Below are 21,615 nucleotides of genomic sequence, written 5' to 3'. Positions count from 1 at the left end.
TCTCTGCAGCCTCCTATTTCATGTTCTTATTCTAGTTATATTATCATTCGAATATTGCACATACATTAAATTATCACCGTGCAAATTCTGTAAACTTACATTCAGCTTACTTAATGTCATCACTTGTCAATTTATACTCATTGTCCACTTATAAATGTTTATGTACAATTGAAATTCGACAGTCTGGAATACAGCGGTCAGCCTCGGTCAGTCGTCCGACTCACCCAGAGTCTGAGTTCTTCGGAGGCCGATACGTGCCATATCCGTTTCGTAAGAAACATGTTTGTTTCATTGTTAATTCGCGAAACTTTTGTCATCGCTGAGACTCGTCCAATAAATTCGTAGTTATGCTTCATATAGCGTTTATTTCTCTGGAATTGTATGTTGGTGGATCTTCAAAAACACGACATAGTTACGTAGCCTTTGTTTTTTTTTGTGTGTGTCTTTTTTATTATTTTACTGCCCACAGAGCGCTTTAGCCTTATTTTCTTGATACTGTCTCATAGATAAAACATCATTCCAAATACCTATACAGTTAATTCACAGCAGTCATGACTCAAATTGGTCTACTAAACCCTATCTCTGTACCTACAATGTATTTAACCTGACATAAAGGCCAAGACTGATGGTCTCTTGTAAACTATCTAGAAGCTTTAGCACCACTTAGTTCAAAAAGGGATAAAAATAAACCATTACAATCATTTTTTTACTAAGCAGATTCAACAATGCTGAAGATACAATACACATGACAAATTATCCAATACAATGTGACATTAATTTACTTGAAAGTTTAAATTATCTAAATCAATGTTTAAAAGTGACCTTTTGATGTACAAAAACAAAAAATCTGCATTCCTTGTTCTAAAAAAAAGTTTTACTTTAAAAAAAACCTAAAATGAAATATAAAAAAACCCAGTCCAAAACCACCCCAACCCTTTTAAAAGAAATGGAGAAAAATGTTAAAAAGCTGTATAAATCGGATTCACAAAGTAAAAGTTCCTTTGTTATATGTTCATGTACAAACGGAAGAAAAGCTAATAGAGTTATTGAAACACACCTTCATCAAACTCCGGAATAAACTAATGACCTTTGGGCGTTCTGATAGCAGATAACATTACAATAATTTCTTTATTTGAATTGAGCATCACTTATAGACAGTGTCACTCCTAATTAACAATAGCTCTTTAATATTACTAAAACTGAATTCACCATCAGTGTTCTCTCTACATTCGACGAGCGACTGTGTGTCCAGAAAATAGAAATTTTAAACATATTCAGACAGCAAAACTATGTCTACTGTGCGTAAGTATATTATTGTTTACATGTATTTTCGTTCCACATCTGTATACGAATTTACTTGGCCAAACATTAACAAGTTCTGTGATTATAACTAATGGATACAGTCCCTGGCATCCTCTCTTTTTGTAAAACTTGAAATAAATTGAACGCATTTTACGATCTGTTGAGATGTGAGCAACACTTCATTAAATTCAATGATGTACACTAAAATATACCACAGAAGCGATATACAAGGCTATCTAACTGATACTTATTACTAAAACCGATTTGGTTTGACTTTACCGATCGCGTCGCGTTCAACTCTTTCAGCTACGTCATACATAAACAATACCCGCACCTTAACCACAATTTTTTTATTGGTGGATTCAGCTTACCGCTGATTGGCTGCTGGTTAACTAAGACTAAATTATGCACGGACAGAACAACAACATATCTGAGAATGAAAAATTCACATGGGTACTCGTGACTGTCGAAATTGGGCTATTTTTCGAAAGTGTACACTTGTGATAAAACAATACATACGGTACATAACATATATAGCTGTAGCTTTATGTATAAATTTTGGGTTAGAAAATATAAAGCTACAGTGCATACAATTTACTTACATATACAAAAAAACTTTAAGGCAATTTGCCGCATATAAAAATAACGCTATTTTTGAAAAAAATAATAATTCTTCATTTAGTTTACTACTGTTAATAATTGTATTTTACTTGCCCCGAACTTTCTCCTATTAAACAACCTTCTTCCGTACTCGGAAGGCGGATCAAGAACTGTATTTTTTATGTATGTAAACAAACCATTGTTCATGTATGGAGCTGGTGATCGGCGGTTCAGAGACAGGTAAAATAAAGAAATCTGCAGTAAATGGTTTGTGGATATTTTAGTATATATATATTACACCGAAAGTGATAGGGCAACAGAAGAGAAACGAATCGGACACTTGTCTAATGAAGACGCACATGTACAAACCCCCTTGCACTCTCCACTTCCGTCTCGTTCTTTCACACCATCGTTCAATTCTTTTATTGACTGTCGATTGCCGATCGAAAGGTGTAGAAATCGAGGAATTCATATCTATCACTTCGACTGGCAAGTTAGTAGGTAATACATGTGCATATTACACATTTACGGTATTTACGCTTAGCACATGCAACTTCTAAATATTATATTTTTTATAACTCCGTACTCTGGACCGTAGCTTGAGTTGAGGCTATGGTTTAACGCCCGTTTACAGAGAGAGAGAGAGAGAGAGAGAAAGGGAGAGAGAGAGAGAGAGAGAGTTTTGCACAGAATTTAAACATAGGGGATAGTCGATTTTGAATGAATAATATTGGGGGGAAATGAACTGTTCTGAGAAATCCTTCAGCTCTGGCATTGCATAAGCATGTACTGATAACTCCGCCTAACTCAACCAATCATAAAGTTTTCACAACGGCGGCGTGTATAATTTATGCATGACGTAGCTGACAGAAATGATCGTGACGCTATAGGAAAAGTCAAACCAAATCGGTTTTGATAATATTCCAATGGGAAGCATTTTGTATAACATTCAAACATCCGGTAATGTTAATACATTCGAGGGATGTTTTTTCCGAGTCTTCCGGAAAGGCCCGAGAAGTTGCGATTGTTTATGTAATGTGTCCTCGCCATCTTTTAACACGTAAATTCATGTTAACAAAACATTTTCAACACTACCTTCTTTTATTCATAGCTACCCAACCCGGAGGTCAAAATGCTGGAAACCCGTATTCACCACCAGGTGGCGGTTATAATCAGCCAGTGGTATGATCTGATAAAATAGTTTAAGAAGCATCTATTATACAGAAAGGCTTAACCGCTACATCCGGTACCAAAATAAATGTTTACAGGCTTTTGAAAATCACTATAACTCAACTTTTCGAAATATATGCATGTACAGATTACATCCGAAAAGCAGGCAACTAAGGATGGAACAAGGATTTAACGTTTGAGGGGGAGTCAGATTTAGGCAAGGGGTCTGGGGACCATCCTGAGGCCCCCATTGTGTATAGGGCAAAGCCCTGGTAGTAGTCCAGGGGCAAAGCCCCCAAAAGATCCTGGATTCTAGAAATTTTGTAGGGTAAAAATGAAGCATTCAAAATTAGACTTTTTAAATTTTTGTTCTTGTGAGTACTTAAATGTAAAGAGCTATTTATAATTTATATAGCGCTGTAGATTTAAGATCTGCATTCATACTGGCTATTAAAACTCTCTCCCGTGCAGAAATATAAGAAACATTTTCTTTTATTTTTATGGGGTCCATGAAACGAAGCCCTCGGGAACTCCTGTTCTATAGAAATTTTGTAGGGTATAAATGAAGTTTTTAAATTGGGACTCTTGTAATGTTTGTTTTTGTTTTTTTACACGTACCTAAAAGCAATAAACTTGTTAAAGCATTTGACAGGATTGTAGGTTTAAGACCTGCTGTAATCTTATCGAAACACTCTGCCTTACAGAAATATATTAAGGAAGATGTCCTTCTTTATTACGAATGGGAGTAAATCAGTTAAACAAATGTTTAATGGGACAATGTAAAAGTTTTAATACAGATAATATTGCCAGCTTGTATTATAATAAACATAAAAGAGTCATTCAAATCTCTAGCTAGACTAAGTATAACCAATTACTAAACGGTGGTCGACTGGTCACATTTGAACCCAAGGAGAGCGTAACTAATTTTTTTTTAATGTACGTTACACCATTGAACTATTTCACCTTTGAAATCGGTCTACGCCCCTCCTCTTGAGTCTGACAGTGTAACAATCGATCTTTTGCATGGTAAATGTTATTTATCTGAATCTAGGTCACACAACCTGCAGTAACCCCCGTGGTTGTTACCACAGTTCCTGCCCCCAGAAACTGGATGGTCCCGGCGGTCCTCTCTTGTCTGTGCTGCTTCTGGCCGACCGGAATATTTGCCATCATGTTTGCAAGCAAGGTAATATTCATTCATTCAATTTTCACAGATAGTTACCACACACAGCATTTTAAATAATTTTTATATGACGAACATAGCAAATAGATTGCGAATAATCTATTGAAAACCCTCTTTAAATTCACTAAGCACAAAAACATCCACTGTGTTTAGATCTGCTCCCATAAACACATTTTGGAGGGATTCGAAAAAAATGTGTGCATACCATGTTCAATATTATTTTATTTCTTTTCAATATGACAATTACAACAACATACAAATTCAAAGGAAAAATCTTTACCTTCCAGTAAATTGAAAGTGTACTAAATATAAACGAATGACATAGCTCTTATATTCTGTCACATTTCTAGGCCATAGTTGACAGAATAAAACAGGTTTACATGTATCGATCCTTTGAATAAATTGCACTCAGGGAATAAAAGCAATCAGATGTGAACGCATCAACATGAGCTTTTATTTATTGTTTGTATTTCTCCATGAGCACTTTAATGAATAACAGTTTAGTGAATTTTAAATGAAAATCGAAATATTTTGGTATTTTTTTTATTCACAGGCCAATACCGCTGCAGCGCAAGGGAATGTGGAGGAAGCAAACACAAATGCAAACTACGCAAGGACCTTAATAATTGTTTCCTTGTGCGTAGGAATCGTAGTTCTAATGATTGCAATTATCGTCAACTCTATTTCAGCATAACCTGAAAAACAAAAAACTTCAAAGACACACCTGTTTGATAAACAGTTTTTAATCTCCTTGTGCTATTCCTCAGTTAAAATATATAAATACATATTTATCATAAGCTATTCGTATGTTTTAAGTGCCAAACAAAATTGTTTTAGATGCTTTTCTGCATAAATTTATATGCGAAATTGCGTATTTGAGCTTCCAAACCTTTTATCCTAATTTCATGTATCGGAAGTCTATGAATATTACAATTACTAGCATTAAAGATCTATATTAAAACTATTTTATTATTTTTCTTTCTTAAATACCTGTCTTAATTTTTTACCGTTTTTTATATAAAAATAATGTATTAAAATGGTGAAATTATCTGCCTGGCGGAAGTCTGCAAAAAATTGACATTTTGAACGGACTATTCAAGTTTTTAAGATAGTAAGTTTCGTACGTTTATCAGAGATGTGCTATAACTTTGATTTAAATTTTTAATTAATTTTTGTTAATTTATGTTAAAGATACATTAGCTTTTGAACTTACATTGTATATCATTTCTCAAAATATCTAGTATGCAGCACATTTAAGGAGGCCGACTTTCGTTTTCATTGCTCATGTTTTATTCCGTTGATTTATACTTCTTATGATTTTTTTTTCTCGATATCTTCTATAAAATTGAACTCAATAAAAAAAGATAAAAAAGAAAAAAATATTAAGATTTGTAAGGAAATTTTAACTTTTTAAGCGATTTTTCCGTTGTGCGGTAGGGAAGCGTTTCCCTCGCAAAATGAAGCTTTGTAGGAGTACGTTATAAGGAATAACAATAAATATAGCGCGGGGGAGTGGGGGGGGGGTCCTCAATTATTTTTTAAAGCAGTTTTTCATTATCTTGAATTCATATATAGTTGTTTTTTTTATTTCAATTATAAAGATGTATTAATAAAGCAATTAAGAAAAATTTTAGACACAGAATAAATTATACAAAAATAGACATAAAAAAAAATGGCTCAACATACAATATTAAGCATGTATTGTGTCATATTCATGCTTTCGCGGGATATCATCTAGTAAACCTATAAATCAAAGTTTGAATCCCCTGTGAGGTCAAGGAATTGTCAGGCCAAAGTCTTATCCACAAATTTAAAGAATTAACAATTTGCCAAAATGTTGGCATACATGTTCATGCAAAATCATATATTAAAACATTTGAATATTTTTTGAATAATTTTAATTTTTTTACCACACTTATTCATTTTGACTGCACTGTTAATATTCCATCTTTTAGATGTTTTCTATTCCTTATAATCTCTGAATGAATTAATCTTTTTTGTTTTAAATTAACTTATTAAATTCACCGAAAATAGGCTTCTCCTTACCAACCCTCTGCAAACAAAATGCTATTTCAGACCCTTTCTAAGTGGGATTAACCGCTACATCCGGTACCAAAATAAATGTTTACAGGCTTTTGAAAATCACTATAACTCAACTTTTCGAAATATATGCATGTACAGATTACATCCGAAAAGCAGGCAACTAAGGATGGAACAAGGATTTAACGTTTGAGGGGGAGTCAGATTTAGGCAAGGGGTCTGGGGACCATCCTGAGGCCCCCATTGTGTATAGGGCAAAGCCCTGGTAGTAGTCCAGGGGCAAAGCCCCCAAAAGATCCTGGATTCTAGAAATTTTGTAGGGTAAAAATGAAGCATTCAAAATTAGACTTTTTAAATTTTTGTTCTTGTGAGTACTTAAATGTAAAGAGCTATTTATAATTTATATAGCGCTGTAGATTTAAGATCTGCATTCATACTGGCTATTAAAACTCTCTCCCGTGCAGAAATATAAGAAACATTTTCTTTTATTTTTATGGGGTCCATGAAACGAAGCCCTCGGGAACTCCTGTTCTATAGAAATTTTGTAGGGTATAAATGAAGTTTTTAAATTGGGACTCTTGTAATGTTTGTTTTTGTTTTTTTACACGTACCTAAAAGCAATAAACTTGTTAAAGCATTTGACAGGATTGTAGGTTTAAGACCTGCTGTAATCTTATCGAAACACTCTGCCTTACAGAAATATATTAAGGAAGATGTCCTTCTTTATTACGAATGGGAGTAAATCAGTTAAACAAATGTTTAATGGGACAATGTAAAAGTTTTAATACAGATAATATTGCCAGCTTGTATTATAATAAACATAAAAGAGTCATTCAAATCTCTAGCTAGACTAAGTATAACCAATTACTAAACGGTGGTCGACTGGTCACATTTGAACCCAAGGAGAGCGTAACTAATTTTTTTTTAATGTACGTTACACCATTGAACTATTTCACCTTTGAAATCGGTCTACGCCCCTCCTCTTGAGTCTGACAGTGTAACAATCGATCTTTTGCATGGTAAATGTTATTTATCTGAATCTAGGTCACACAACCTGCAGTAACCCCCGTGGTTGTTACCACAGTTCCTGCCCCCAGAAACTGGATGGTCCCGGCGGTCCTCTCTTGTCTGTGCTGCTTCTGGCCGACCGGAATATTTGCCATCATGTTTGCAAGCAAGGTAATATTCATTCATTCAATTTTCACAGATAGTTACCACACACAGCATTTTAAATAATTTTTATATGACGAACATAGCAAATAGATTGCGAATAATCTATTGAAAACCCTCTTTAAATTCACTAAGCACAAAAACATCCACTGTGTTTAGATCTGCTCCCATAAACACATTTTGGAGGGATTCGAAAAAAATGTGTGCATACCATGTTCAATATTATTTTATTTCTTTTCAATATGACAATTACAACAACATACAAATTCAAAGGAAAAATCTTTACCTTCCAGTAAATTGAAAGTGTACTAAATATAAACGAATGACATAGCTCTTATATTCTGTCACATTTCTAGGCCATAGTTGACAGAATAAAACAGGTTTACATGTATCGATCCTTTGAATAAATTGCACTCAGGGAATAAAAGCAATCAGATGTGAACGCATCAACATGAGCTTTTATTTATTGTTTGTATTTCTCCATGAGCACTTTAATGAATAACAGTTTAGTGAATTTTAAATGAAAATCGAAATATTTTGGTATTTTTTTTATTCACAGGCCAATACCGCTGCAGCGCAAGGGAATGTGGAGGAAGCAAACACAAATGCAAACTACGCAAGGACCTTAATAATTGTTTCCTTGTGCGTAGGAATCGTAGTTCTAATGATTGCAATTATCGTCAACTCTATTTCAGCATAACCTGAAAAACAAAAAACTTCAAAGACACACCTGTTTGATAAACAGTTTTTAATCTCCTTGTGCTATTCCTCAGTTAAAATATATAAATACATATTTATCATAAGCTATTCGTATGTTTTAAGTGCCAAACAAAATTGTTTTAGATGCTTTTCTGCATAAATTTATATGCGAAATTGCGTATTTGAGCTTCCAAACCTTTTATCCTAATTTCATGTATCGGAAGTCTATGAATATTACAATTACTAGCATTAAAGATCTATATTAAAACTATTTTATTATTTTTCTTTCTTAAATACCTGTCTTAATTTTTTACCGTTTTTTATATAAAAATAATGTATTAAAATGGTGAAATTATCTGCCTGGCGGAAGTCTGCAAAAAATTGACATTTTGAACGGACTATTCAAGTTTTTAAGATAGTAAGTTTCGTACGTTTATCAGAGATGTGCTATAACTTTGATTTAAATTTTTAATTAATTTTTGTTAATTTATGTTAAAGATACATTAGCTTTTGAACTTACATTGTATATCATTTCTCAAAATATCTAGTATGCAGCACATTTAAGGAGGCCGACTTTCGTTTTCATTGCTCATGTTTTATTCCGTTGATTTATACTTCTTATGATTTTTTTTTCTCGATATCTTCTATAAAATTGAACTCAATAAAAAAAGATAAAAAAGAAAAAAATATTAAGATTTGTAAGGAAATTTTAACTTTTTAAGCGATTTTTCCGTTGTGCGGTAGGGAAGCGTTTCCCTCGCAAAATGAAGCTTTGTAGGAGTACGTTATAAGGAATAACAATAAATATAGCGCGGGGGAGTGGGGGGGGGGGTCCTCAATTATTTTTTAAAGCAGTTTTTCATTATCTTGAATTCATATATAGTTGTTTTTTTTATTTCAATTATAAAGATGTATTAATAAAGCAATTAAGAAAAATTTTAGACACAGAATAAATTATACAAAAATAGACATAAAAAAAATGGCTCAACATACAATATTAAGCATGTATTGTGTCATATTCATGCTTTCGCGGGATATCATCTAGTAAACCTATAAATCAAAGTTTGAATCCCCTGTGAGGTCAAGGAATTGTCAGGCCAAAGTCTTATCCACAAATTTAAAGAATTAACAATTTGCCAAAATGTTGGCATACATGTTCATGCAAAATCATATATTAAAACATTTGAATATTTTTTGAATAATTTTAATTTTTTTACCACACTTATTCATTTTGACTGCACTGTTAATATTCCATCTTTTAGATGTTTTCTATTCCTTATAATCTCTGAATGAATTAATCTTTTTTGTTTTAAATTAACTTATTAAATTCACCGAAAATAGGCTTCTCCTTACCAACCCTCTGCAAACAAAATGCTATTTCAGACCCTTTCTAAGTGGGATTTTTTTCTTGGTCTGTACATCAAATCGTAAATCGTTAGCTTTATTTATGAAAAAAAGGAACCTAGCGTGTATACAATATCATATAAATGTAGTCTTTCTAAGTTGATAATATTCAGTGGCATTTATTTTAAATTTATTTACTTAAATTTTTATTTACTAGAGTAACCGTATAGAGATAAATATTATGTGATTGGGACAGAATTTTTAATATATTTATTCCACAGAAACTAAAGCATTGAATTTTATTAAACATATTCCCTTATTTTTGCGGGAAATTGTTGTATGGAGATTGGAGGCTATTTAAAAGGAAATATTTTCGACTCGGACATTTTCCCGATGACTTGTGCAAATAAATTATTTTTTAAACCGTGCGAACTAAACAATATGTGACAAATTGATCCATTGTTGAAAATACACAGGAAGTGCATTCTATAGAAAACTATTTATCGCAGATCTAGTATTTTATTTCGGGTCTGGTGAAACCCCACTATTTTCAGATGTTTCTATTATTGTTCTATTGTTTGCGGAATCTTTTTTATGGTGTTAAAGATCGCATGATAACTGACGGAGTATCGTCGTCCTTGCAATTGGCTCTTGCATAGACTGGTGGTAATTTCTGTCGCAGTGGGACAAATTTGTGTCGCACTTATTATTTTAGAAAATTGTGTGATTAAATGCTCTCTAGAAATAGGTTATTGAGAATGAACTGACAAAACGCACTATTCAGTTAAACATTACCATATAAAAATTACTTGTGCAATTTAATTTGAAACTGTAAATAAAATAACTATGTTTAAAAATAAATCGCTTGACGTTGTTAATGGCATTTTATTTTTGAAAAAAACCATGTAACATTTAACGAAAAGAAATAGTTTAAAGTCATCCTTAAGTTATAAATTAAATATCTTATAGTTCAATGCTTTGTTTTACATTGGTTTTCCAAAGATGACTTTAGAAGCGAGCAAATCTCAACTGAAGTACATGTACATGTTAAGAACTCGCATCTCTGTTTAGAATATCTTAAAAACCAACAACAGATGCAGGTACACTGTATAGACACCCAATTAGTTCTATGGCTACTTCAAAACCATTACTTTTTAAATGGAGAAGTGCACATACATGCATAGTAATAAAAAAAATCCTTTATGACCGATCGGCAAATAAGTTCAAATGTTACGATTATTTTCAATATAGTGTTTATATATCATTAACAGAAATGTTTTAAATGAATATAAGAAAAAAAAATCCCTTTACCACAACCGGGAAACCATACATTTATGTATAAACACCTAACAGTGCGCTTACTATTGAAATGTAACAGGTGCTATAAGCGCTTTTTAATGTCACATGTGTGAATCAGGTGACCAACTGCAATTGGTCTTCGTTCGTTGTAGTGCGTCGTCCGTCGTGCTTTAACAAGTTTACATTTTGAACTTCTTCAAGGCCAATTGTTACAATATTTTGGTGTAAAACATCTCTATGGTAAGAGAAACCTAAATTGTGAAATTCATGGCTCTACGAGTCCCGGGGCCTCATAAGCAGTGCCAAATATGTAAAAAAAAAAAAAGAAAAGGCCAAGTTTTCCAAAATCTTCTATTAAATTAATGCATGGTTATAATCATGACGTCTATGAAGCCCTTTTGTGAAATTCAAAACCCCTGGAACAGGGGTTAAAACTTTATGGAAGGGCCAATATTGCCATAAAGTAAAAAATATATTGAATATTAGAAAATCTTCTTCTCTATTCTTGTATATATTTGAGAAGAACTAAATGCATGGTTGGGATGCTAATGAATTCCTCTACCGAATGGTGAAGTTCGTAGTCCCTGGGTCAGGGATTCTGGCCCTAGGGTGGATCCAATATGGCGACATAGTGAAAATGTACTGATTGAATCACATCACATTTTCTTCTGTACTATCACTGTCGTGGGGGATAAAGTCATGAATTGTCATTATTGTCATATTGTCCTGATATTTGATTGTGAAATTAACTACACTGGCTGGCTATGTGGCAGAAATTGGAGCTTTTTGTTGGGGAGGGGGGGGCGGGGTGATAAATATAGCCATTATATTAAATTAAACGTGTGTTTTACTTAGAGTAATTGGTGTGCATTAATGAATTTAATATGTGTTCTATTTTAGGAAACCTACTTTAAAACATTATGAACTGTATACTTGTATAAAAAAGCTTTATGCAATATGTGTGCATTTTACATGTAAATGAAGCTGAATTTTTAAAAAGATTTACGATTAAAAACCTGCAGGTCTTTTATTACAATTGTTGGCCCCTGGAACTAAGGTATAGATAACCCGAGATTCATACAACTCTTGTACCCATCCTTCCCCCCTCCCCACCATTTCTATCAACCAAGTTTTATTTTCAACATTAGATAATAAAAGCGGGGCAATGGTAAGATGAATCTCAAATAATGGTTAAGCTTAAAATGCAAACATAAGACTCTCTGATATGTCAATCTTATTTACTTACATGTAGTAAGGTGACTGTCAGAGCCCATGAGCCTCTCGTTTATAAAACTTGCTGTAATACTACATAATTAAACACCGTTCATGTATTTGAAAAGCATTTTGGAATGGTTATAAACACATCATATAGCTAATAACAAAAGCGTGTAATCATGCACTGGTTTTGTCTAGATTTACTCCAGCTATAGCTGCAGTAAGAGGCATTTTATTTATAAAAAAAATAATTTAAAATTTTTGAAATATTATTCAAAGACTATCAATCTCAATAATACAAATACATATCATATAATTACTGTATATATCATTCGTCATTTGTGTAACCTGAAACCAATGAGTGGAAGTATTTAGTCTTTTCTTACATACACACAGATTTTCTTTATAAAATTTCAATTTTAAAGAAATGAGAAATTTTCTATTAGTGAAAGATAATTTTTTCGGCGTATTTTTGATTATTTGAAAAAAAAAGAAAATGTAAACTGTCATGTTGTAAATTTTGAATTTACCGGGTGGCAGTAAATACAAAATTTACAACATGACAACTTGTCATGTTGTAAATTTTGTATTTAATGCCACCCGGTAAATTTACAACATGACAACTTGTCATGTTGTAAATTTTATATTTACTGCCACCCGGTAAATTCAAAATTTACAACGTGACAAAACTATGAAAAACTTTAAGAATAATACAATCATGCGATTTGTGTGCATTTGTAAAAAAAAACTGCTTTATAGCTTTATATAATTGAATGCATTAATATTTATATCGCTGACAATGTCAAAATTAAGGAGGTTTTGTAAATCGCGAATATCATTTTGATATCAGAGAGAGAGAGAGAGAGAGAGAGAGAGAGCGGAAGTTTTTAGAGAACCCCCCCCCCCCCCCCCCCCGAGAAGTTGAATCGATCCCTATAGTGACAAGCTCATCGGATCTGATCGATATTCAATCGGAAATTTTATCTGAACATTCTTACGAGAACGTATGTTATTGTATCATAACGGATTTTAGATCTTATCGTCTCCTGAAATGTGTCTATTGTGCTGAAGTTCCATGATCAGATTCAGTGTACGTAACAGATTGTACGACAGTCGGAACCTAGCATTACAGAAGCAGCCGACAATACAGGGAGACGCGTGTAGTTCTTTAAATACTTTTGTAAAGAAATGTTTCCAAAATTTGATATTCACTCTCAATATAGAACATAGTCGTGTAGACGTCCGATGTATTTCATCGTACATTTCCAATTCAATGATAGAGCATAGAGTGTAATAAACGAATTAATTCGTACTTATTTAGTCCAAAATTTAATTTTAAGTATATTATATATATATATATATATATATATATATATATATATATATATATATATATATATATATATATATATATATATATATATATATATATATATATATATATATATATTGTTTCTGCTCCGTGTTTTATCAGATTAAAGCAAATGTCTTGTCAGAGTCGTTTGGGTTTATATAAAACATATAAAAATTAAACGCATTCTGGTTGAATTTTAATTAGAACCTAATGGGTTTTTTAAACCAGTTTCCTTACATTTTAGATAATATAATGTAACAAGGTATCGTTGTTTTTTTTTTTAATTTTTTTTCCCCTGTATTTGATTGAATTTATTCCTTTCCAAGTGATCAACTAGATATAGTATTTTCTGTTCTGATTTCTTGTTTTAGATTTAGATTTCCGTTTCATTCTTCCTTTTATCTGCTTCCGATTTCATATTATGACAACATTTATTGTTAAACTTCCAAACTATGCACACACAATTACCGGGCTACTCGTGGACATGTTTTATTAACCTAGAATATCCGCAATGTGGATTTTAAAAAACCTATTTTGTTTACGTCAACCATTTCTCTGATTTAGTTATGAGAAATTCAATTTGAATTCGGAATTTTGTGAACTGATGTGAATTAATCGACAGTGGGTTTTGAGTTTACCTTGAATAATCAACAATGCACAGGAAATTGTTTTTTTTAAAAGATTATTTAAATGAAAGCCAATTTACGACTTTGTGATCTTGGACTTTCCTCATTTTAAAGAAAAAACTGCTTATCGTGCACGTGCTTTGTCTTGTGCAGTCTTTTGAACTGCTTTAGGAAAGTGAATGAAATAGTTTCGTATGATTGGTATTTTGATTTACATTTGATATATACTGATTCATCGTTTTAAGTCTTGTGAATTCATTAAAAAAAATTCACAGACACACCTTGGAAATTTGGCTGTTTTTAGACCTTCATTTACCAAAGAGTTTTATTTTCTACCTCATAAAATCTATTGTTAATTCTTGTTCTCAAAGGTATGCTAACTTGATTTAATGTCAATGTATTATTTAATGTATGCATGTGATACTTTGAGATACCGTTAATGAAACGTCAAACAAAAGCTCAAACTCCATTCATGTGACAATCACAAACTTCTTTATATTAAGAGCTATTCATAGGATCTGTTAAATGATTTTTCATTTAATGTTTGATACAATTACACAAACACCATTTTATGATTATGTAAATCATTGGGTGAACACTTAATACTTGACTTAAATTGTTATGTTACATACTCATAGAACAAAGCCCTTTAACAATGAAAAATTAATTTGTGCTGTTCGGACAATAAATGCTAGTATCCAAGCAAGCCTTACAGAAACGACAATATAAAACGAAGCCTATGTACATGTAGTTTGAGATACTTATCTATCCTGACATAATACAACATAGATGTTTATCAAATGAAAGAACTGTTAGGTTTTTCGATGGTATTATTTAAACAATAGTATGCTTTCTTCGGTGATTTATGCGGAATATGAAGGTAGTGTCAATAAGTAATAAATACATAACCCGCATGTATTTTTTTCTACAATGATTTTCATTACCGGCATGAAGCATCAAAGAAAACATTTTATTGTTTATTTTTACATCCAACATTAATTGGTTGTTAAAAGTAAATCAAATTAGCTAATTTACTGTTAATGTACGAAACAGTCAAATCATTCCTATGAGAGTATTAGTCTGGCATCATCATGATTATTTCGTGCAGTCCGTGACTTTTTTGAGGTCGCTGTAGGTTTCGATCAATCGATAAACGGGGCGTGTAAATTCAGTCCTGTGAATTTTATTAGAGGTATGAGGTAACTAAAGTATCCGTAAGAAATATAGGGATTCACACTCTGTAGATTTAAATATAAATTGATATCGTTCAACCACGAGAGAAGAAAAGAGAGCGAGAGAGAAAAAAAATCTTAGTAAACTACATGTAACATAAACGTTTTCTTTAAACTTTGGAAACCATAGAATATTACCAGTATACAATGAAATGGCATTATTTTGCTGTTTGTAGTGTACACTGTTTAGTTTTTTTTAAACAAATGTTATTCGGAAAAAAAAGAAACTAAAATATCATTGTCCAGAAAAAAACAACAACAACTGCTTTGCGGTCGTTCCTTTGCTTCTTGCGTCAACAACCTTCTTGTAATAATAATAAAAAAATCTAAATCGATGGAAAGATAATATATAAACTAGCTATATAGATGGTCGTTATCATGATTTGTACTTTTAAATCAATAAGAGCTTTCTTCAATATTAATCATCAAGAAATTAAACTGTTTATCTATATATTAATTATTAGACTGATGTATATTTCTTTAAACATTTTAAGTTCTTGTGAGATCATGTATGGTCACCTGTTTCTATACAGGACAGTAACAGGTCTAGATTTACATTGCTTTTGATGAGGTAATTGATAAAGAGTTGAATAAACAATTGATTTCTGATTATTTATTCAGACTTACCGGAACATGTTTACTTTTTTGACCGAACTGCCCCCTCCCGATTTCAATGGTTTAAAATGTTTCAGTAAGGCATTTCTAATGGACAATCATACTTCATACTTTTAATGTCAATTGTAAAGTTACTAAGCAGCTGCTTACAATTCTTTGCTACGTAAACAAAGCTTTTGCTTACATTTTAATTGTTGACGTGAGATTTCCAGTTTTATACTTAATAATGAATATATTAAACGCTGGGAACTTTTCATTTACGATATAAACAAAAACAGGGCACGAGCCATTTTTACATGCCAACGAATCGTGAGCTTTGTATCTTGCTTATAACTCTACGACTGTCTCTCAAAATAGGAAACTAAAATATATTGATATTAAATCGTGATCATGCCCCTTTAATAGGCGGACATTGCCTATGGTGATATTTAAAAGCGCCGATTCTGTTATTTGTCAATAAAAAGTATCAATTTTTAATATAAAGATCTGATTCTTTTAAAAAGGGACATTGAAATGTTGTTTCTTTTGAAAAGCTAATGTCCTCGGTAGATTTTTATTAAAGAATCTTTAACGATCAACATATCGTTGTTGTAGAAATGAAAGGTCCGAAGTGTTTGATACAACAGTGAACTTTTTAAAATTGTTTTTTGGTAAATTATAAAATCATAAATTGTGGAAACAAAAAAAAATGCAGGGGATGCATTCTTCTTGCAAGAGTGAGACAGTTAAGCGAGGTAGCTTAAACAGAAAAGATTTCCGATGGAGATTGCAAATGCTTTCAAAAATTCAATTATTAGCAGAAACAATTCCTACAGTATAGGAGTCTAGGCTTTGGAGGGCAAAGAAATTTCAATCTGCAATACAAAAAAGGATATCAAGGCTAATAGCACAACAGTAAGTTAAACGAATCAAGAAGGATATACGCCTAACATTTTTCTTAAAATAATGATGAAAGGAAAAGGTTATGTAAAGCATTTTTCATGAACACCCTAAGTATAGGGGGCAATGGTGTCATATATGTTAAGCAGAAGAAATATTATGCAATTCCTTGATAATAGAGGCGAAATAATTATGGCAATCAAAGAATCTCAGAGGTAGAAAGCACATTGAATCCTTCCTTACAGTTCAGTCTGATAATTTTAAGAAAACGACAAGCAAAAAATATCTAGAAATGCAAACATCTCAGCTCAATCAGTAAGATTTATGACCTTAACAAGGAAAATGTTTGCTGAAAGAAAACGAAAAAGAACCCCTAAAATATTGGCTTTACGACAATGTCCTTTGCACTTAATAAAAAAATTGGCTTTTATTGTCCCAAGACGGATGTTTGCACGTTTTTGCGATACCAATGAAAATAGGACCTCAAGAAGAAAAAGTGATAATCTACAAAGACATTTCAAATATATATTATTCAAATGCATTGGATTTTAACCGTAATAAAATATGAAGATATAAAATGAATAAATAATTCAAAGAGAAAACTGAATGGCTGTATGTGATAGCAACTTTCTCAAAACCAAACTTTAATAAAGTTGTCCGTGTCAGCTACAACATTCTTATATCTCTCTGACCAAGTTATAAAATGACGTATCTGATTTTTTAAATTCACTTTCTAATCTTACCTTTATCAAGTAAAATCCACGCTTCATCTAATTTGAATGCCTATAGATCTAGAAAAGCTATCAATTTAATACAATAACAAGAAACAGATTTTCCATTATATTGAAACAATGAACATTTAGTTACAACCTTTTATCTCTACAACGTCGTATTATTCTTGTTAAATGTTAAAATCTTGCTATTCCTTCATGTAATGAAAAGATACTTCTTCCTTTTTTGTGATTGGTTACTTTTTTTTAAGCTCGGGACATGCTTTTTAATATGATTTACTACATGGGCACTTTAAATAACTAAAATTTACATTCCCATTTGCAGTAGCGTCTCTTCTGATTCTCTGTGAACAGTTTCCTGTAGTCTGTATATTTTGTTTAATCATTGCTCACAATTGTTTGCTCGGCAAACAATATCCAAGTTCAAAAACTTTGCATAATTTTATGATTATCTGATCAGCAATACCTTTGTATCAACAGAATTGGAACCAACACCAATATCCAAATTTAAACATGCAGAACGAAAGAACAGGAAAATCCTCGAAAATAGAAATGGGGCGTAAGTAAAGCTTTATTTATTGCATTGTACCTCAAAAAGGTTCATTCAAAAACGCTGCTATCATATTTAAATTGACAATATATATTAGAGTTTGCAATACCAGTACAATGTAAGGTTTGTTTTTGTTTGTCCCATTTTCGATTTCCTTAAACATTCATTTCCCCTAAATTTCATTTATTCATAATTGTTGGTTTCAAAAGCCTCAGAAATATTAAAGTTAGCTCTCGTACACATTGTAAACAGTCTTTGAACTAGATGAAGACTATATGAAATCAGAAACATTTGGCATTGGGTGTATCAGTAAAAACAAAATTTTACAAACGTTAACATGTTCTTTCTTTGGAATTCATGCATATTAAAGCGGTCGCAAATTGACATAATGTAATGTGCATTCCATTTACCATTTATTGCAAAAACTGGTGACCTATGCCGGTTTGGTTCAATAAAACATCTATCTGCATGATTTGTCGCGGAAAAAAATGCAACGGATTAAAAGCTGGCTAGTCCGATTTGATATCAAATTTTGTGCACGTTTAAAAAAACGATGGATATGCAAAGTATATGTATAATAAAGACATTGCAGTAATTTTCCAAGTCAATTAAGCCATATTTCAATGAAAAAAAAATTTGTTCAAAATTTCTTAACAAAACAAACGACATAGAAGGGTATCGCTTTATTTCGCCTTATGTTACAATCACCCCTGACGTCAAGACGGGTATGATTGTATTACGACTTTGACATCATTATAAATAAAGGTCGTACTGTTCCGGCAAATTACAAATAAACACGTGTACGATTTTTTTTTTGCTAACATTTCTGAAGTCTGCTTTGTTTACAATCGATGCATGACATGCGGGTTAAATCATTCGTGGAACGGAATGAAATGGTTCCCTTTTCTAAAAATCCCATGAAGCATTTTGGTTTGTTTTTTCGTTTGCTCAAAAAGATTTTTTTTTTTTACATTGAATAATATTAACTTTGAAAGGAGACCAATTCTATTGGTGTGACTAGGAGAAAGTCCATAACTTTCTGAGATAAATGGTTTGTATGGACAATTAATTGATACTGTAATAACAAAAAATCGGACCAAGCAGCTTTAATATTATGATAAAATGCGGGATTTCATTTCACTCATAGTCTCATGGCTGATTTTGAAACTTCGTGAATTTACTTCTATGAAATATTTTCCTTTTTTAACAATGTAAATATTATCTAGATCATGAATTGACTGTTTTAAAAGAAATATTTATCATCGATGCATTTTATTAGTTATTTACCGCCTTGGGTTAAAGTTGTCTCATGAATAATGGTTGTATTTTTTTTATTAGCGCCACCTGAATATAGCAAATACTCAAATCCAAATGATGAACCTAATGGTAAAGACAAGAACAAAACTAATTGTAATCTAGATGGTCCCTATCCGGGAAAGCAGTACCTCCACCCGGATGTTGCAAAATATCCGGGAAACGAGAACCAAGGCACCCAAGGCCAACCACTCATGACAACAGGGGTACTGTGCAGTATAAAACTAAAAAGTATAATCACAAAACATTATTTGGTAAACTCAGTAGTTTTGTTTGGTTTTGGCCCAACGCTTAAATCTATTTTCATCTTAAGTTTTTAATAAGATTTATTTACTTTTGATCACCACAATTTTTTTCAAATTTCATCCATCATATGATATATAAATAACGTGGAACTCGTGTAATATCATGACACCTCAGGCTGGAGAACCCGTTCCTGTGAAAGGGGTTGTCAGATCATGACATGACCATATAATTTTTTAACAATTGAATTCCTGTGTCTTTTTTTTCAATATGAATGAGAGATGAATAAACATTTAGAGAAGAAAATGCAGCTGAATATCAAAGATATCATGACTGCTCTTACTTTTTTCAATCAGTTTCCGGCGGGGGTGGGTTGTTCTTAAAGGGCTAAATGCGTTATTGTGCATTCGTCTTCCCTTGGACATCATTTACTTTAATTATAGTTATTAACACAATTCACATATCCTGTAATATATTTTGATTTATTGTTTTAAAGTTATTCATCAAAATTAAGGTTTCATAGGCTTCAGGTAAAAGGGGGGAATGATTCTTACCACAGGACTATAAAACGAAGCTTAAGTAAATACAGACTTTCAGTGGTACTTAGGTGACCGTTAGTCACCTGTCTCTCGTTCAAGCTTATTTTTCATTTTTTTTAATTTATATATATTTATTTAAGTTATGCTAAACTAGCTTAAAATCCTTTTGTTTTGATAAATTGAATATAAGTTGTTTTGTTTAACACTAATTAAACAGGTCACACAACCTGAGGCAGTCCCCTCGGTCTCTTCACACAAAAGTATGGTCGGTGCGGCAATCCTCTCGTGCTTGTGCTGCTTCTGGCCGACGGGAATATTTGCCATAGTCGCTGCATGCAAGGTGATTTATTGTTATTGTGTTTTTTAAACGATATGGAACGAAGTGCAATAAATTTTTAAGAGGATCTTGGTATCTCTCGTACTACTGAATGTTGACGTTGGCACAAGGCCAAGTAAAGTGTATATCTTTAATACTTTTTTAAAAAAATCTGATATTCAGATGGTGATCATAAACTTCGAAATTATACGTGCTATAGCTCTCCTGATTTGAAAGCTCAAGTAGGAATATCTTATCACATTTAGTCTGTAGTCCATCTGTCTCTAAATTTTCGCATTTTCGACTTCTTCCCCAGAACCACTGGGCAAATTAGAAATAAACTTGGAACAAACAATTTTTGGAGAAAAGGGATTTGTCTTGTAAAATGAAAGGCCGTGTCCCCTTTCAAGAGGAAATGGTTAAAAAATAACGAAAATCTGATTGTATTTTTCCAAAATCTTGTCTCTAAATCTAATTGGCCTGCAGAACAGTAAACTGTGTGGAAGCATCCTCGCTGACAGGTAGTTTTAATTCAAGTTTGTTCAAATCATAATTCTCAGGCATAGGGTGTGGCAACAAGAAGGGGGAACTTTTTTCATAGGTTTATAAAGAGAAATCTTCTTTTAAAACCCAAGTCGGCCAATACAAGCTGTAACTTGTAAGCTGTGTTTTAAATCTCATGTATTAATTGTCTCAATTTTTTTATTTACAGGCAGAAAACGCAGCAGCGAGAGGTGATGCTATTGAAGTCACTGTTCAGTCAAGACTCGCGCGCAGATTAGTGATTATTTCTGTATTAGTGGGACTGATTTGTGTCGCGCTTGCTATTATAGAGATTTTTCTTCTCTAAAACTTTCTAATAAATTATTGAATGAAACCATCAGACACATCACCTAGTTAAACATTACTCCTTTAAAACTATTCATTTAATTTGATTAATTTGAACATGCAAAAAGCAAAATATATTTTTGGATATAAATCCCTCAAAATTGTATTTTCAATCAAACAAAATTATAGTTCTGTAAAAATTAATAAAAAAGAAATATGTGAATACCTGAAATTTCTATTTCTACGCAAGGAATTAATGTCAGCCTGAAATTGCGAGAAGCACATTTCACCTATTCTTAAATATTGCTAGTTCTGTTCTTAAAATGATTCATTCTATCTAAAGATTTCTTCTGCATAAAAATTTGT

General features: G+C 32.2%; 2 protein-coding genes and 1 long non-coding RNA gene across 3 annotated transcripts; all 3 read left to right on the top strand.

Annotated features, from left to right (window-relative positions):
* The first annotated feature begins 1,151 nt into the window (after positions 1 to 1,151).
* LOC105321259 (proline-rich transmembrane protein 1) lies at positions 1,152 to 5,216 on the top strand. Its single transcript, XM_011419524.4, has 4 exons — positions 1,152 to 1,302; positions 3,014 to 3,084; positions 4,124 to 4,258; positions 4,809 to 5,216. The coding sequence occupies exons 1-4, from the start codon at positions 1,290 to 1,292 to the stop codon at positions 4,947 to 4,949; spliced, it is 360 nt and encodes a 119-aa protein (XP_011417826.3). The 5' UTR covers positions 1,152 to 1,289; the 3' UTR covers positions 4,950 to 5,216.
* Positions 5,217 to 6,360: 1,144 nt separating this feature from the next.
* On the top strand, positions 6,361 to 8,432 carry LOC136271780 (uncharacterized). Its single transcript, XR_010709771.1, has 2 exons — positions 6,361 to 7,474; positions 8,025 to 8,432. It is a non-coding gene; the product is annotated as an uncharacterized lncRNA (long non-coding RNA).
* A 9,343-nt stretch (positions 8,433 to 17,775) lies between these two features.
* On the top strand, positions 17,776 to 21,298 carry LOC136271749 (proline-rich transmembrane protein 1-like). The gene is made up of 5 exons (XM_066072178.1): positions 17,776 to 17,822; positions 17,940 to 18,018; positions 19,348 to 19,529; positions 20,323 to 20,445; positions 21,134 to 21,298. The coding sequence occupies exons 2-5, from the start codon at positions 17,973 to 17,975 to the stop codon at positions 21,269 to 21,271; spliced, it is 489 nt and encodes a 162-aa protein (XP_065928250.1). The 5' UTR covers positions 17,776 to 17,822; positions 17,940 to 17,972; the 3' UTR covers positions 21,272 to 21,298.
* Positions 21,299 to 21,615: the final 317 nt, after the last annotated feature.

The sequence above is a fragment of the Magallana gigas genome, chromosome 9, assembly GCF_963853765.1.
Source record: "Magallana gigas chromosome 9, xbMagGiga1.1, whole genome shotgun sequence".
NCBI lineage: Eukaryota > Metazoa > Mollusca > Bivalvia > Ostreida > Ostreidae > Magallana > Magallana gigas.
This window is presented reverse-complemented; position numbering and strand designations above follow the sequence as displayed.

Bases quoted from the DNA above. Each gene is read 5' to 3' on its own strand.
- LOC105321259 (XM_011419524.4), top strand. The intron at 3,085-4,123 runs GTATGATCTGAT...ATCTGAATCTAG, and splicing joins GCGGTTATAATCAGCCAGTG to GTCACACAACCTGCAGTAAC. The intron at 4,259-4,808 runs GTAATATTCATT...TTTTATTCACAG, and splicing joins CCATCATGTTTGCAAGCAAG to GCCAATACCGCTGCAGCGCA.
- LOC136271749 (XM_066072178.1), top strand. From the start codon at position 17,973: ATGCAGAACGAAAGAACAGGAAAATCCTCGAAAATAGAAATGGGGC. The intron at 18,019-19,347 runs GTAAGTAAAGCT...TTTTTTTATTAG, and splicing joins CTCGAAAATAGAAATGGGGC to CGCCACCTGAATATAGCAAA. The intron at 20,446-21,133 runs GTGATTTATTGT...TTTTATTTACAG, and splicing joins CCATAGTCGCTGCATGCAAG to GCAGAAAACGCAGCAGCGAG.